At 45.6% G+C, this 18,418-nt stretch overlaps 1 protein-coding gene across 1 annotated transcript in view; it reads left to right on the top strand.

The window, feature by feature from the left end:
- Positions 1 to 17,483, top strand: part of LOC135911074 (uncharacterized) — an 87,421-nt gene extending 69,938 nt beyond the window's left edge. The window contains exons 7-8 of the mRNA XM_070532355.1: positions 14,150 to 14,270; positions 16,108 to 17,483. Of these exons, the coding sequence (XP_070388456.1) occupies positions 14,150 to 14,270; positions 16,108 to 16,465 (479 nt within the window). The 3' untranslated portion in view covers positions 16,466 to 17,483. The remainder of the gene's footprint in view (positions 1 to 14,149; positions 14,271 to 16,107) is intronic.
- Positions 17,484 to 18,418: the final 935 nt, after the last annotated feature.

Here is an 18,418-nt window from a genome sequence, read left to right as displayed (position 1 = left end):
TCTCTCTCTCTAGTCATTCTATTGCAACATTTTCTCATCGCCAGTGCAGAGAAGAAAACCAGACGCTTGCCTGGTTGACTATCCTACCTTTGCTCTAGTCGTTTTTTTCTTGCTCTCTCTCATTTGAGACCATCTGTCTCAATAAGCTATTGCAAATTTTTTGAACTGGTAAGATCATTTTTTTTTTCAGAAGGCTTGTGTTTTGCCGAAGTCCGGAAGACCTTTAAAAAAGATCATGCAGATCGCACGCACTGTGGGAATTGATGAAAGTGAAGCTTTCTGTGCTGGTTGCTTTGATTGACGATAATTAGAGGTGATGTTGACGGCGAAAGCTTAATTTCTTCGCTGTTTAGTCTAACACTACAGTGGTCAGGTAAATATTAGCATGAGCACACCACTGCTGTTTGTCTGCATAGTACACAGAACACACAGGGAGATGTACTTTTTTTATTTTGAGGCGTTGTTGTGGGTCATATTTCATAACCTCGGAGAGGAGTGAGCATCGTGGTAGAAGTATTAAACTTGAGTAGGAGCGTGGGGCTGTACGTACCAAAAGCACAATCGGATTATGAGGCACGCCGTAGTGACGGACTGTGGATTAATTTTGACACAGTTACGTTCTGCAAGGAGCCCAGAAATCGAAGTGCACGCGCGTTTTCTATTTCACGCCCGCCGCAATGCGGCTGCCGCAGTCGTGATCAGATCCGCGACATCTAGCAGTCCCATAGCGGCCAAGCTACCGTGGTGGACAAATAAGTGTTAGTTTGACGATCGACCATTTCCGCGGTGTCTCCTGGACCCTGCGGTGCACTTTTATTAATGCGGCTCAGCGTCTCGACGCCCTGCATAATTTGTCCGCTTGGCATATTCGCGTGGTGTTCATTTTTCAGAAAAAGCAGGAACGTACTGTTACGTACCTTGAACTTAAGCTTATCCAGTTTCTCTGCAACCGCTGTCGTATAGTAGTAGGATTTCGTTGCCTTCGCACGTGACCTTAACTACCCCCCCCCCGCCCATGTATTGGAACTGCCTCTTCTCCTCGATCCTCTCTGCAGCTCTATCTACGTCCCCACTGGACTCGCACGTTAGTAGAAAGGGAAGTGCTGCAGTTTCCGCAATGCTTTTGAGGCGGGTCACGGATAATTACAGCTGTCAAGAGAATTATGTGGCGGCGTCCAGGGAGCTCCAGGAGGAATTGTGTAGATTTCACGCAGTGGGGTCAAAAAGAGTTTCTCGCGTCGCCTTTCCTCTCTATTTCCCTCCTCTCATGCTCTGAACCACTCCTCCGACGTGGTGTGCCAGACTGCAGCAGCCACAGCAGCAGCAGTGGGACAGTCGAAGGAAGAGGCAAAGAAAGCTTCGCTTTAAAAAACATTAATGCTAGGCGAAGGCACAAATGTGAAAACCATAAAGAAGTTAGACACAAAGGTAACAAACACCATGAGATTGATCAAACGAATTACTAACAAGCACTAAGGTATGAAGGAAGACAGTATCATATGGCTGATATAATCATTCCTAACCAGTCAAATCACAAACGTAGCAGCCTGCCACAATTGGTTTGCAGCTGAAAAGACTAAAATTACCAACCTTACAGGAAAGACAAACAAACTAGCACTAGGGATTATTATCAGTACGAGCACAGATCTCTTGCTAAAGTTAAGACTCCACAACAAACTGGATGAACTCATAGGAGCACAACAAACGTCTGAGGTAGAACGACTAACCGAAACCAAGACTGGACGGCATATACTAGGCAAGCTAGGAATTAACTACGACAACCTATATGAAGAAAAGAGGACGATAACAAGAGAAATACATGACAAACTCCTAGTAGCAAATATACCCAAGAACGTGCATCCACGTTACAACGAGGACAGACGCAAGAGTAGAGCAGAAAAAATGATCCGAAGTTTTGGGTCAGACGACAAAGCAACCTTCGTAGACACGGCTGAATGTCCGCGCAGAAATAGCAGTAGTTGTAGATCACACTCAATAACCCTTCCCAAGAGTGTCAGTTAATGCCAAATATTCCAAGAGAGCAGAAGAGGTAGCCATTGCACTAGCATTGGTCTCCACGACGAATGCTCCATACATCAATAGCGACTCTCAGGCAGCCGTTAGAAATTACGGAAAATGTAGTATTTCTCCTGAGGAATGGCACATCAGAGTCAATGAAGTAAAATTCTCCAACGCAGAGAAGAACGGCGGGCAATCGCACTGATTCCCACCGCATACGACTCCAGGCATTCCCGCAATCAACCCCAACGAGATAGCACACCGCGTAGCTCGATCTCTTACTCGCCGAGCTGAGCAAAGAGTGACTTCTATCGGTCAGGATAACGCGAAGGAGGATATCTGCAGAGAAAAAGACAAATTAACAAGATTTAGCAATATTACCAAATTCTATAAAACTCGGAGGCGACTCTTACCACCGCCTGGCACTAAACTGAACAGAGCTGAGTCCGTTACTTGGAGGTGATTACAAACATAAACTTATACGAGTCCAGTTCAATGAAAAACTTTTTACCCCGATATATACGAGGGCGACATATGCAAGCCATGCATGTCTGCTAGAGCTGGAGTTCACACATATTGTGGGGATGTAAAATATATCAAGATAAAATGGCAGTCTCCGCAGAAAATCTACGCGCGGTGGTCGTCCGCGCTGCTCAGCTCAGAACTTCAAGACCAACTTTGGGCCGTCCAGCGAGCCGTGGAGGCCGCACGGGAGCCGCAGCTCCAGTGGCCACCTAGGCGGCCCCAGGCCCGGGCCTCCAATTCACCGTATTCCCAATAAAATTATCTCGCTCGATCGCAATTCGCATGATGCCGGCTTGTGGGGTGGCCTCACAAGTGGTGAGTTATGGATAGAAAAAACACACAATTACCAAATCAAAATTAATAAATGTATTCGTGTCATATAGAAACCCGTCCACTGCGCCCATCAGGAACAACGAACATGTAAGTAGGAGCGCTGAAAGAGCATTGATATTGTACGGGTAACCAATAACGCCACAAGTGAAAGAAGAAAAGAACAAGCAGGTTACAGTACTAGTGGGTCAGGGAAATTGTTGGATTTCGGAACAGCTGAGATTTCAATGTGTCGTGTACCGCATGCAACCCGCTCAAAGCACCGCACTCTCGTTACATTTTGGTGGCAGTGGTCATGTTAACCCGCAGCAAGGCGTACCCCAGAAAGGCGCCTTCGCTCGCACCGAAGTGGCAATCTATGCTGGTACCGTCATCGGAAACTCAACTGAACTGCGCCCTTTCTGAGAGCGACACCCCACCACCACGCAACCGTCGCCGCAATCTCGTGCTTCACATTCTGGTACGATACCTTCAAACATTGCCCCTGCCGACTCGAATTGCACTCGCCATCAGCCTGCGCGGTGTGGCTCTCCTGGACTCTTTTGAAGCACACCATGTCCTGCGACTGCTCTTCGTTGAGAGCTGTTTAGTCCACGGTATGTCTTCCGCGGAGCGTCACATCGCCGACCTCACGACACGTGTTTTAAGCCTCGTGTCGCCTACTTCCGCTGATGAAGCTGCACCTGTCTCTGCACCCTAATCTCCCTTTTACAACTCCGTCACGTAGCAGTGTAAAGAACACTTCCAAAGTCCAACTACCTTTTACGGTACCACGTCAAGGTCTGCTTTTCGTATGCAATTCGAGTCTGTCGCTGCTCCCCACTCCTGGTTACCTGACCACAAAGCTAAAATCCTGGTGGCTCAGCTTTGTTCTGGTGCCACTGAATTTCTCTTGTTCCTGCCGGCATCCGACCGTTCCAGTTACGGAAGTATTATCTTTGCATTCGAGTCCCGCTATGGTGATGCCCATCTTCAGCGCTTATACCTTAGAGAATTACAGCTTGTGGAATGGGGCCACTGCAGCTTGCAATATCTCGCTGCTCATGTCGAGCGTTCGTCGTGGAAGGCCCTGGCTGGTTACACTACACCACCGATTTCATTGCTACCAACGCCTTCTTCGACGCCATCACTGACTCCCGCGTTCAACGTTTCATCCCCCTCGTGCGCCCGTCTACACTTCACGCTGCCTTAGCTCTTGCCTTAGAGGCTCATACAGTGGAACACTCCACTGCAGTGCCCCGCCCCCACCCTTTGCCAAGTGAAGAAGCGTCCGAAGGCCAAGCCAGTCACTCCGACGCATACCGGCGGCGGATGACGGCGAAAATGCATACTGCTGGCCGAGCGCTGCCAATAAGAAAAAGAACGTCCTGCCACTTCCTCGTTGCCATTCATGATGCAGCCGATCTTGTTGACCGAACGCTTGCTTGAGCACAACACAATACAGTACTACTGTGTAAACGCTCCGTCACGTGGCTTTTTTTCATATATCGCGGGCCTTCTTTGCAACCCGGGAAAAAGGAGTACTTGTTACGTATCCTACAGCAAACAGCTCAAATGGTGGTTACTGAAGGTGCTCTACAAATATGGCTATCATACGTGAGGTCCTCAGCCAATAATTAAAGAGTTTGGTAATTAAACGTAATTAATTATTCAGTTATGGGGTAAGCAATAAAATTGCCTGAGTTACTTTGGGCTATTGAGAATAGTACGCGTTTGGTTGAATTCGCTTCAGACGCTCCTCTTATTTTTCGATTCTTGGCTCAAGTTATGTGGGACACCCTGTATATTTAAATATGCCAGCCACGCGGCCGCAAGAGCTTGCTCTTTCCGGTGCAATGACACTTCGTCGTTGCGTGAGAATTTATCTTACTTTGGTACAAGAGTAGGCTAACGACCATGCTTCTACCGAAAGCTAACAAAAATTAACATATTCTCCCACTACCGCATGTTTTTCCGGTACTGCCAACATCCACGGTAACTATACCCTTTTCTGCTGCATGGGTACCCGTTTGTTGCGACATGGAGGCATGCATAGATGTGGATGTCTTTGTTCACTGCACTATCTGCTCGCGACCGGGCGATGAATTTAGTAAGATCTTGGTGAGGGCTAGTAGGTTCATATCTATAACTGAGGCTAAACAGCGCGAATAAAACAAGGACACCGTAATAAAACAAGGAAACAAGGAAGTTACTGTCCAACGCATTTTAGTGAGCTCCTCCTCTTTTGAATTCGCTGTACTGGTGTTGAGCCTATCAGATAGCTCGCTGCGCTTACACTCTGGAACTGCGTTAACGTCCGGCGCAACGCTTAAACCCTGCTCCGTCCTCGTAAATGTGCAACACTGTACTGCTTCAGGGAGTGGTGATGCCTCCATTGAATAGAATGTGTTCCATTTTTCCCCAAACCTAATGTCATCCGAGAAGTCCGATATTCAAGCATCGGTGGCGAAATTTGCCAGGGGCTTGGCGTTATCCCCGAGAGAACTTCGCTGTACTACTCTTGTGCATCACAAAATCGGCACTGGCTCCCACGCACCCATTCGACACAGCCCACGTCGTGTTTCTGCTTCTCAATGCTCTGAAATTATAACTCAAACGGACGAAATGCTACAGCATGGCACTATATCTTCCTCGTTCCCTACTTGGTCGTCCCCATTAGTTCTCGTGAGAAAGTAGGACGGCACTACGTGATTTCGCGTACTTTATTGCCGCCTAGTCAGCCTTGCCAAGCCGGCTGTATGCCTTCTTTCCCACCTCAATGACGCCTTAGATCGCCTTAGAGGGGCGAGAATTCGCACTACTGCAGACCTACCCCAGGTCAGGCTTAACGAAAACGAAGCCGCGTTAAACAGACTGCTTTTATGCCACCGGACCACCTGCACCATTTTACCCGCCTTCCTTTCGGGCTCTCTAATACAGCTGCAATGTTCCAACGACTAATCAACCGAGTCCTTGGACATTTGAAGTGGTCGATGGCGTTCGTGTATTTGGATGACATCATCTTTTACGCTTCCGCGTCTTCCAGCCACCAACGGCGTTTGGTGCGCGTTGTGTGCGCTCTAGGTATGGTGGGCTCCACATAAAGCATTCAAAGTGTTCCATCAGCTAACCAGAACTTTCCTACTTGGGTCATGTTGTGCTCGCCTACGGCATCAACCCTCACCTTTCGAAGCTACAAGCTTTTGCTAGAATTCCCCCTCCTTCAACGGCCCAACAAGTTAAAAGTTTTCTGGGACTTCGCTTCCTACTTCCGTCGTTTCATCCCTGGCTTCACCGCTCGCGCTGCTCCCCTCAATGAACTTCTGAAGAAAAATCAGGAGTGGCGTTTGGGCCCCGACAACGAATAGGCCTTCCAGAAAATTAACGTGACCCTGACGACTCCACCGACACTCACACTATAAAGAGGGCGGCCCTGGATCACTTACACTGACGTGAGCGGTCTTGGTCTTGGATCTTGGCCTTCTACAATCCTTCTCCGAAGGGAACGAGAAGCATGTTGCCTAGGCCAGTCGCCGCCACAGTGAACCAGAGAGTCGGTACCACTCTTCACAATTGAATGCCTCGCGGTAGCCTGTGCCTTTGAGAAGTTTCAGCCTTATGTTTCAAGCAAGCATATTGCCATTGTTACTGACAACATTGCAGTAAAATGCATCTAAATGGCAAACTTGCCCGGTGAGTCCTCAACCTTCAAGACTAAGCTTCATGGTCGTTCATCACAGTGTTTCTTCTCACCAAGACGCCCACTACCTTTCACTCGATCCTCTTTTTACGAACTACTCGGTGGTGCATTTGCAGTACCAGATCTGTGAACTTCACAAACGAAGGATACCGAAATCTTCGACATCAACCGGCCCCGCTATGGTGATACCAGTACCCCTAAGCACCACCTCTAAATACTTTCATCAGCTTATACAGTCCGAGATGGCATCATTTATCATCGAAGTACAGGAAGAGAGTCGTACCTAAGCGTGGTGCCTGTGGCCCGCTACCATCCACGCTTTTCGTCTGTCAAGATGCCCCCTCTGCTGGCCACCATGTCAGCAGAAAACTCTGGTTCGCGTCAAGGCTAGCATGCGTGCCGATGTATAACATTACGTGCCATCCTGAACTATTTGTCAAGCTCCCAAGGTCGTCACAAACCCACAGCCTGCGTCCTTACAACCATTAGCCCCTTCTAAAGAACCGTTCAATATCGTGGGCATTGATCACATGGTCGGAGAAAAAGGGTGTATAGCGATTCGAAAGTCGCCGTCAGGGCATACCAGAAAGGCCGGCCGGGATTCCGAAAGCGGCCAAACACGGCGACACCTCCACAGACTCCATCCTTTGGTTCCCTGCCCACGTCGGGCCATTGAGTGGGTTCCTCTGAACCTCAACGAGTCTGCCCACGAGGCTGCGCGTGCCTTCACCGACCGCGCTTCCCTCGGATCGGGCGACTCTCTCCTCGGACACAGAGACGCTCCTATCACGCACAATGAACTTACTAAGTTCTTTTACTTAGAGAGAAGAGTTTTCTGGCCGCCTCACTCCAAGCTAAACAGGCCGCAGGCGGTCACGTTCAGACTGTTGCGAACGAACTCCTACCAAAATCCGGCGTCCCTTAACAGCATATATTCCGAGATTTAACCGAATCGTTCTTGCGTGACCTGTGCTGAGTGTGCTACTTTGCGTCATGTGCTCTGGGAGTGCGGGTAGCTGCGCCCGATGTTCACCAAGGAAGAGTGGGAGGCGCTCCCGCGATGTCCCGTCTTTGAGGACCAAATACTGGCCGGCCAGTGCGCCCGCGATCGGGCCTGCAGGCTAGATCTGTCAGTCCCGTCGTGGGATTAGCTGGGTGCGTGTTTTATCGCATTTTGCTGGACCCAATAAAACTTTATTCGCTCACTCACTCATTAATCCCATGGGCCCGTTTCTCCACAGCAAGCATGACAACAAATGTATGATTGTGTCCATAGACTACTTAACTAAGTGTGTAGAAGTTCAAGCTGTCCCTGATTCTGCATCCGCTCACGTCAAGAACTTCATTAAAGAGTGCCTCATATTCCGGCATTGCAAGCCAAAGTTGCTTATTTCCGACAGTGGTGCATCATTTATGTCGCATTCTTTCAAAACTTTCTTGTCTAAACGCAGAATACTACACGCTGCAGCGTCCCCTCAGATCGAGTGCAGCCGCCGCGCCATAAAAGACGTCATTTTGCCTATACATCCGTCCCACAAACGATGGCTGGGATGACTACGTTGCCACTGCGGTTTTCACTCTAAACACGTCCCAACATGAATTTACTCGTGCCAGGCCGTTTCAGCCACGCTGTTTTAGCTCTACGGGAGGACAACAAATTACCGCAAAAAACACGTTCTTGGCTTCGACAAGTCTCTGCGAGAACGCCCCGGGAAGGTGGACTCCAGCGAGACCCTGCACCGGGCTCGCCTCCGAGCTCGGTTATCAATACTGCTCCACCAAGCTAAGTTCAAGACGTTTTCTCAGCAAAGCCATGCTCAATCTTTCCAACCGGGCAATTTAGTCATTTAGTCATGGTTTGACGGGCACTGCGTTTGCCTTAGCGCTGCGAAAAGTTCTTACCCCGGCTTTCTCGCCCTTTCCGTGTTGTAGAAGCTCTGGGTCCTGTGATGTTTCGTTTAGCTGCGATTCCCGAGCTTGATGACAACCGTCGCAAACGCGCTTTGCCAGCTCATGTAAGCCAGATGAAACTTTACGCCCCTCATGAAATCTGCGCTGAACTCCTGTCTTACTCCTGTGTGAACTGGAGGGGAGAGCGGGTGACGAGTGTAACGGGGGTAACGAGGAACGTCCCAAGTGAAAGAAGAGCGAGAAAAGAGCAATCAAGAAGGATATAGAAGTGGTAAGCTCAGTGGGGATAGCTGTTTCTTTTTTACCAGCTGAGATTTGAGTATCTCGTGTAGCGATTGGACACCTTTCAAGGTGCCGGACTCCCATTACCATATTATACCTTATTAAGGTTTTGTATGTTTTATTGCAATAATATTGTCTTCTCGCTAGACGGGTTTCCCAGAGCCCTAAACTTTAATGTGAAAAACGCACACAATAAAGCGTATATGCTAGCCAACCGTCTCACAGCAACAGAAAATAACTCCGACATAGACGAATAATAAGACCCCTAAAAATACTGGTCCGAAATAATAAAGACTGAAATGGACATAAGCTCGCCTCGTCGAAACACTTTTTTGTGAACAAGGCTTCCGTACGGAAGCCCAAAACGTCTTGAAGTTCTTAAAAACCTTTTAATTTTTGGTTGGCGTCTCTCTGTTTTACCTTTTTATTATGGATGTATGATTCAGCGTAACTGGCGGCTGTGTGTATGAACTGTACCTGTATCTGAAGCGTTGATCTGGTCACATTAGATATAATTCACAAATTAATTTAACGAGGTTGTGAATAATGCGAAATAAAAAATTTGATCGGTCAAACTTTGTCCTTAGTTCTAAAGCTGAAAGGTTTGCAGGACTGCATAATTCAGTAACACGTTACAGGCGTTTATATTTATTAAATATAAATATGGAAGCCAGTCATTCAACTCTGTCCAATATATGGAGGTTTGTAGCAGTTTGTTGGTCCCACACGATCATTGCATATTCAATATTGGGCAGTATTATTCTGTTATACGCCATGGTTATCACTTCAGGAAGTTCGCTATACAATCTTTGCCAGAGGCCCCACAGAAGTGTATTTGAGCTTCTACATATTTCACTAATGTGCGTGTTGCACCTCAAGTCTGAGATAAATATTATTCTTAAGTATATATACGGTATGGTCTCTTGCAGTTCGTGTGGACCAATGCTATATTTATACCGTAGGGACGCCTTCTTCTTTCTTAGAGTCATACAAACTGTTTTACTGGGTTGAGTGACATTTGCCATTCATTACATGAATGTACGAGTTACATAAATATATTGTTTTTGAGCTCTAACTGGTCACAGCAAGATTAGATCCTATTATAGATGACGCAGATGTCTGCAAACAATCTTAGCGGGATGGATAAATCAGAAGGCAAATCAATAATAAAGATAAGAAATAAAACAGGCCCGAAAACACTGCCTTGAGGGGCTCCAGACAAAACCGGTTTGAACCTGTATATAATTTTATTTATTTCGACATACTCCTGCTCACGATAGCGGAGGCAGAATGTAAGCAACTTGGTAATATTTGCATTTCTAAATATTTCATTCATTTATAACTGAAGTTTAGAAGAATTTGGCGAAGTTTTAGAAAATTGGATCAATCTGTCCTCGGCTGCTTATTGTTTGCGAAAGATAGCGAACTGTCTGTAGAAGCTGCGTTATTGTAGGCAACCCCTTATGAAGACCATGTTTCACTGGTGATAATAAATTGTATGTTTCCAGAGAATTGGACACATAATTACAAACTATTTGCTCCAGCAGTTTAGAGCCGTTGAATGGAAGACAAATGAGCCTGTAGTTACCTACGTCTCATATGCTCCCGCCTCTGTAAACTAGAATTATTTTAGCCTGTTTATAGGCTATAGAAAATGTTCCCCGGATGCTGGAAGATTGAAAGATCATGGTGGGATATTTGGCGACCCACCAAGATACGAAGTCGTTCGGATCCTGTCGCGGCCAGTGCATTTCTTATTGTTAATGAGCAGAAGGTTTAGGACGCCTTGCTCGTTGATCAGAAGGTCAGACGCGTGACAAGAATTTTCATTAACGCTCAAGCAATTAATATCTAATGAGGAGCAGTGGGAGGTTGCCTTGCGCATCTCGAGGCCCGACCTTCAGGAGGCCATCCTAGAGTGAGCTGAGAGAATAGAGGAGGCCTGCTTCAAGTAGTTCCTCCCCCAACCCTCTATTCCGTTGCGCCCTTCCCTTTAAAGAGGGATAAATAAAGTTTTTCATCATCATCATCATCATTAACGGATACAAATGTAGAATCATCTTTAGAGAAAACATTCCTGGGTAATTCTTTCATAATCAGCTTTGTGTTGTTTCTTTGTAGGATTTACATGTGTCCAGAATTGACTAGGTGCTTGATGAAGGAAGTGCTTTAGAGTTACATTGCAGAATCTCTCCTTGCATTGCTTGAGAAGACGAGTCAAGTTTAGCTTATGTTATACAGTGAAGTGTTGTTCTGGGCACATGCATCTCTAGAGCAAGGTTTCTTTTTCATTTTAATACTCCGTTTGACATGATTATTGCCCTTGTAATGCAGAATATTTTTTTTTACTTTTTGAAATCGTTAGGGCTATATCTCATCATACAATGCATCGTAATCTTGGAAAACGTCCCACAGATCGTTAATGTCACTATTTGATTGATATATAGATAGGAAATTATAAAACCACCTTCGAAGGTATTCTAAAACAGCAACGTCATCAGTAGCCGGAAAGTTTAAATAAACGATGCTTGCTTTCTGGTGCAAGGGGTACGATGACAAGTTCAAGAACAAAATACCCTTATTGTGGTCGGATATAGTTAATTCCACAAGGCAATCATTCACATTCGTTGTCAGAGCACTGGGGAATAAGAAATAGACCAAGTAGACATCACCTTGTTGCACACACACAAATGTATTCATTAACTGAGTTATATTGTCATATAACATTAAATCCAAAACAACTTAGAAGAAGTACCTGTGTCTGCGGCCACCGATGAGTACCAATGAATAGCCGAGACATTAAAATCACCTATTAAAGGTATGCTGTCTTGCTCGTTCTTGTGCGTTTCCATCAATTGCCTTAGTAGCAAGATATGTTCTACTGGAGAGCTCGGAGCCCTGTATACACCGCCCCCCTCGATAAACACAGTGCGATTATTCAATTTTGTTCTAATCCACACAGCCTCAATACCACCTAGTACTTCTAAAGTGAAAAAAAAGATGTTTCGCTTGACCAGAAGAGCCATGCCTCCGCCTCTTCCATCTCGATCCCACCTAACCTACGTGTAAGCAGGTGGTGTGATTTGGCTACCAGGAATATTCTTATGCAACGAAGTTTCCGTAAATGGAGAAAGAATGGGTTCATGATCAATAACTATACCTTCCGTTGTGTGTGTTTTGTTTAATAGACTTCGCGCATTTACTTTGGTTATATTGAAGCCAACATGTTAACCCGACCCACGTCAATTTTCACTTCTTCCTGAACAACTTCCCAGCTTGCACCTTTCCTCGCGCTGTTAATGCCATTTGTACAGAGCGCTGTTTGCCTTCAACTTATCAAAATAAGCTTCACCTTCTTTCCCGCTTTCTTTTCCTCATTTTGCGAGCACCATAGCTTTTTTCTTATTCCATGTACTTCTTTAGAGAAATCCTCACTTATGCTGTAATCCATATTCCTCGGTTCTGAAGAATTCTGCAAAACTTCCATATTATCAATGTAGTCTGCCATCCTGAAGATGACTGCAAGGGTTCTATCAAGAATATATTCTTGAAACAGAAGTTATATGAACTTTTAGAGTAGCGCTAAAGATGTCAGCATTGCTTTGCGTACAAACATTTCTTCCTGTTCATTTGGATCTTCAACTATTCCTGTAAAGATAAGGTTATACCGTCGTGAACGATTGTCGATGTTATCCACATGTTTAGTCAGGCGATCTTTCAACACTGTGTCTAGGCACAATTGTTTCAAGAGTTGCTAGCTTGCTTCATGCCTCGTCTAAGCTTTGTACTTTAGTATCTATAAAAAGAAGCCAGTTCTGCATGTCAAGGATTTTGGCAATAAATGAGTCTTGCTTTTCTTGAACTGTAGCAAGTTTAGACAAAATTTCCTTCCGATTCTGGGGCAATTACAGCCCATAGCTTCGGTTATTGTCCTTGAATTCCGCTCCACATCCTCGGAGAAACTCAACAGTGAGCCCGAAATGGAAAAAGTAGTAGCATATGCACTGAACAAAATAACACGAACAACATCAATATGGAAGCCATTTTTTTCGGTCCCCAACCAACACGAACAATATCACGACGGTGCTGCCGTGAAGCTAAGCCGGCGGGCGATGGGCACGTTTAAATAGCAGAAATACCACCTGCACAGTAGTGTCGCGGTTGGCCGAAATCGTAGAGAAGCTTCGTGTGTCCAATGTCGAAAGGCCTCACTGCGCCTCCAGCGATGTATCATAGACACACGCAGACAACTTGCATGGACATTAGCACGTCAGGCGACATTGTACAGTCGAGCGCGATTTGAAGGTTATCGCGCGAGCGTCGACCGGGAACGCGAACAGCGCCATGGCCCAGAATTCTCTGCCGAGGCGAGGGACGTATCAGGCCTGCTTCCCTCACTCTTTTTGCTGTTCCGTCAGCAGCCGTCACTCCCTGCTGGGCTATCAGTTTCTTTCTTTTTCTTTTTTTTTTGGTTCTGTGAACAGGCAGTGATCGCAGTGCGCACGACGTATTCTTCGGTATTATCTGAAATTGGACGTTACGAAGCTGTATCTAGCCTACATAACGTCATTGCTCCTGAGCCAGGAAGAATGGGTGACCAAGAACATTAGCTTAAGCCCGCGAAGATACGAGGTAACCAAGTCCACACTTTATCGCAACAAATGGAAAGCGTAGAATAGAGAGAAAGGGCGGTGAGTTTGTCGCGGGGTGATGGTTGTTGTATGTAACAGCGAACGAGGGAGAGAAGAGTGCGAAATCATGATTTTTCCTGTCCCGAAACCGGCCGCCAGGTGCCTGGAGTGCTGTGCTGGTTGACGCTCGCGCGATAACCTTCAAATCGCGCTCGACTGTACACATTGCCACGTACTCAGATACCCAAGTTATCCGACAGTTGGTGTCGAACTCTGTTTCCTCGGGGTTCGGGGGAGAGTGTACTTGGACGTATTTTTATATTGGTGATCAGCCAAAATTCCATTTGAGATTTCTGGTCGATATCTCCGTGCGCACGCGTCATGTGTACTTGTGTGTGTCGCGAAATCTTCCTCAAAGAGCTAGTGAGACCTCACCTTTAGCTTTGCGTCCTTGTGTTAGACCAACCTTAATGACCTCCGGTCATGCACTATAGAACAATGTAGAAACACAAGGGAAGCGCGAAATGTCATCGATTCCTGTATTTGTTTCTGCAGCGCAGTTCAAATAAGAAATTCTAGTTACAAAATTGAGCAAATCCTACGCCTACGCCGAAATGTTGTTTCCCTATTCGCGAGCACCTTATCATCTATCATCTATTAATCAGGGCCAAGCTTACGGTGGGTAACTTTTTCTTGTGGACCCGGCTCAATGAATGAAGAGAACAGCTTTACTGACGTAAGGAAATGTCTTTGTTGTGCCTTTATTTTGCAGACTTGCTATTGAGCTACAAGTTCTGGGACATAAACCGCTTCGTGAGGTGCTCGAAGAAAGACCATTTGATGTTCATCACGGATTACCTTTTCGCGACAACGTGGCTCCAAAGGGAGTGCAGGTAACGCAAATCGTTTATTGCCGAGAAAGTTTCTAAAAAACGATTGTCGTGGCAGTAGTCATCACTTCAGTGGATGAAAGACTACACTGATGACACTGAGAAAGCAGTGAAAGACAGCTAAGGAGTATTCGAAATTGGTAGTCATCTGGCAAAGATGGCCGCGTCCACGATCTTCTCTGGGGTGTATTTTCGAAGCGCCTGCATGTTGTGGGGATCGGTGATCATCGACGGGTGACTATTCAGGACTCTAAAACACAATAGTCTTCTTCATCGCTCAGTGTTTAGGCTAAAGTCAACATCACTGCGCTCTCCCGTGTCATTGAAGCCAGGCCCGCTGGTTTTTACACTGGGGGCTATCCGTGCAGACGGCATTCTCAAGAATCCCACTGCTTTTAAACCGAAGCCTTTGCCAAGCTTTCTTTTCGCGGCGACCTCCTCTTCGAACCGTGTTTCGAACCTGAGCTATGTAACCTTGGCAATTGGTCTCACCCTTTTTAATTTCTTACTGAAGCCTTTAAAACAACCTTGCATTGCACGATAATTCCATGCACTTGTTGCGTTCGTTGCTCCGGTAGTAATCTTGTTAGTCGAAACTGATAATTATAATGCGCAGTGCCCTCACTCCAAAACCTGGAAAAAGAAAGTTGCACTCGTAGAGGGTCAACAGGCGTTATCGTTCTCAAACATGTATTCGTGCGCAAGAAGGCGTTACCCTTGAAGTTAGTTTCAACGAATCTGATGCGTTAAAGAGAACAGAAAAAGGCTTTCCTTTTTTTATGAGGGGTGGGAGGTTTTTTTTATGCACCGTCGCTGAAATACACGGGGTAATGAAATGGAGAGCGTCGTCTTTGTTAGCCGCTGTTTAGCATGCGTATTTAATTTTGTTCGTAGATTTTTTTTTGTCTACGGCCAAAAAAAGGAAGCTTAGCTCATTGCCTGAGTTGCCAGGAACCTCTTGCTTCGCATACAGCAACGAACAGGACTGGGAGCACGCCACACTACATGGGTGAAAGCAACAGTTATGCATGCCCCAGACAAGATGACGCATAGCAATGTGCTGCGAATCGATAACTTGCGCTTGACAGTTTGAATATTTCGACAATATTCGCGACTCAAAAGCGGACACACAGAATTGAGGAAGCGATGAAGAAGGTTACGAACCAAGTACATAGTGACTGAAAGTGTAATAGACATCCAGAAGTCATCAAAATGAAGTTGAGAGAAACAGAAGCAGAAAATTTGATGCGAGGGATAGATACAAATACTATGCCGATTTACAGGTTTCGCAAAAAATGAATCAGCAAGAATATCTGTGCAATAATGCAAACGGAAGTACCTTGCTATTTGAGGCCAGAAGCGGTTGTGTTAGGACAAAACCATACCGGACAATATTCGCAACAGTATGCGCAATGTGTCTGCTGCAGCAGAAATCTGCAGAGAGCTCACCACAAATAAATGGAAGGCGAAGGTATTCATCGAGCGAGACGTATAGGTATTCTTCGCTTTCCTGAAGTACTGGGATTTTCAGAAGCGCTAGAGAACAAAACAGAACTTGCTTTCGTAGAGAAACGCACACAATACAAGGGGTCTGCTGCAAACAAAAGTAATGCAACCTTCTGGTTCACCTTGCATTCAATAGATCAATGCATCGATGATGTTGGAGCCTGTTTGTGTAGCACCCGACTGGCTGGCACGAATCTTGTTCAAGGTTTTGTGAGCAAAAGCACTGGAAACGCTCAAACTTTGTGCCCCCTGCTGAAATGCGCTATACATTTTGATTCAGCTTATGTTTAAAAGCTTACTAACTGTGTTTTGTCGTTATTGCAATATTTTTCAGAGAAGTAAAATCTAGAATGCTTCGCTGCCTAAAAGAGAGTTACTCTGCTATCGACCACGCTCAGCCTAAGCCAGACGTGGATGGAGCCACCAAAGTGTTGACGGTCTTCTTAGACCGAATGCACTGCGTAGATGCCCTAAACGGGTCAGACACCAACTCCAACGGCAGAGACCAACGACCGCTACACGACAACGACTACACGGCAGGCCAGCCGGTCGCTACTGGAACCAAAGACAGCGGCTTTCCGAACCTTAAGCCATCTGAAGAATTGCAAGCAGGTGCTACTTCCCTGGACATAGCGTCTGCTCTAGTTGCTCTCGTCTCCGTCTGCTTTCTTTCTAGACAGTTCCTAGTGTAGTGGCGGTGCTTCGCGAAATGCACGTGGAAAATTTCCTGTACAGAGAATAAGCTAGGAGCGTTTCCAAACTTGTATATTTTGCCCTTCCTTTCTACAGCATTGCTAACAAAAATTGGTATTGTCCGAAAAATAACAGGAGGCAATGGCTGTCTGAAAAAATCCGCCTCCATTCCACCCTGTGAAAGTAGATGTACAGCGTACCTGCTGTGGACGTTAGTCAAACACCACGACCATAACTAACGTTAAATGATGTCAGTCACGCGTCACTACCACAAACGACATACGTCACGTGCTCATGCACGTGTGCGGAAGTGCAGCATAAATTATTCTAGCCACTCCAGCAAGCGCAAGTCTCTTATTTTACGAAATTGCTGTTCAAAAGTTCGTAAAGCACTTCGTAACTTACTTCGTACCGAAACTTCGTAAAGTACGACTTACACATAACCTACAGACATGATAGCATCGGGTTTTAATTCGAATAGACGAGAAAACATAATTCTGTTACGCGGAAAATTAACCACGAAGCCTTTTTCCTGCTTGCGTAAAGAACCCAAAGAGAACCCACATCACAAGTAATCCCGACCAACTAGGTAATTTACATAGAAGTACTTCACATCTTCGCTGTGAAATACTTAGCTGTATGTTTATACAAGATACTTTCACATATGAAAACAAGAAACAGATATGTGCGGTTTTTTGAAAGTGTTTCTTTTCGTGGTGATTCGGACGACATCGCCCTCCTACCAAGACCTCATTGTTGAAACGCCTTTGAATCCTGATACGCCGTTGTGCATTTCTTGCGCATAATACGGCTTCTATGTGAGCACCTAATCACAGCTCTACCAAAATTTTATGAAAACAGCAATGGAACCATAAAAAGAGGAGTGCGAACCATTTGTTTTTTTTTTCATTTTCACATTTCGATTACGACAACATTTCATTTCTTTTACGCTTCAGCTGGCTTCACTAAGCGTCTTCTTCTAGTGGTTATGAATAAAAAGAAAAGTTGAGTCCTTTGGATGCCAATATTATTTGCTGATTGTGGCGGCATCGCAACTAGAGCTGCTTTTTCTTTGAAAAAGCTACTCTACATTTCTCAACAAAATAAACAGGCGCAAGAAACGAAAAAACTGAAAAATAAAAGAAGTGAAAAATTCGCTGCAGGATAAGTAAAATTTCCGTTGCAACCTGTGTCTTCAAAAGTAGGAGCTATTATTGGGAAAATACCATATCGTCTTTGAATAGTCCTGAAAAACAGGCAGTACTAGTGGTAAACATTTTCAAGCAGTTTTCAAAACATAAATCGTAACTGGAGAAAGCCTGAAAACTGCGGAGTTAGCGACGTGATTGCTCCGAAAAAGTATATTCCAGCCCACGGCTGGACTAGCAGCGAAGCAACATCAACTAGGTTGAAAGGGGACATTCTGAATGGACATTGGACCATTCATTAAAGTTATTCAATCCAAATTCTAGTTCATGCCTCTTCTTCACCATGAATTGCCGCGAAGTCGCTGTTCCATCCCAATTTACTCTAGCTGGCTTCATTTACCCGCCAAATGAAGAAGGTAGAGTAACAGAACGCTGTGCCGGAGTAACGTTCTTACGTCTTCTGGAAGATATGGTAATACATTGCCGTAACTGTCTCATGGGAACACAAGAAGTTCGAAATACCCTGATAGGTAAGTCACACAAGCATCAATAAAACAAACGCTCTGCCCCATTAAAAGTGAACGAGCAAATGCAGCCGAAAAGAGTGATAGCTGGCTCGACGACGGCAGCTCTGAAGTTAACATAAGAATCGACGAGGTGTGAACCAGAATTCCAGGTGTGCACAAATGCTCTCCGCGTGTCAGCTTTCTCCCTTCATTTTTACTCATTGCTAATGGAAGTAGAGCAATGATGGAGATCTGCGATAAACTTGTCCGGTTTTCTCTGACACTGCATAATGTCAGC

Source organism: Dermacentor albipictus, chromosome 1 (genome assembly GCF_038994185.2).
Source record: "Dermacentor albipictus isolate Rhodes 1998 colony chromosome 1, USDA_Dalb.pri_finalv2, whole genome shotgun sequence".
NCBI classification, from domain to species: Eukaryota; Metazoa; Arthropoda; class Arachnida; order Ixodida; family Ixodidae; genus Dermacentor; species Dermacentor albipictus.
Note: the sequence above shows the minus strand (reverse complement) of the source record. Positions and strands in the feature narration are given on the sequence as shown.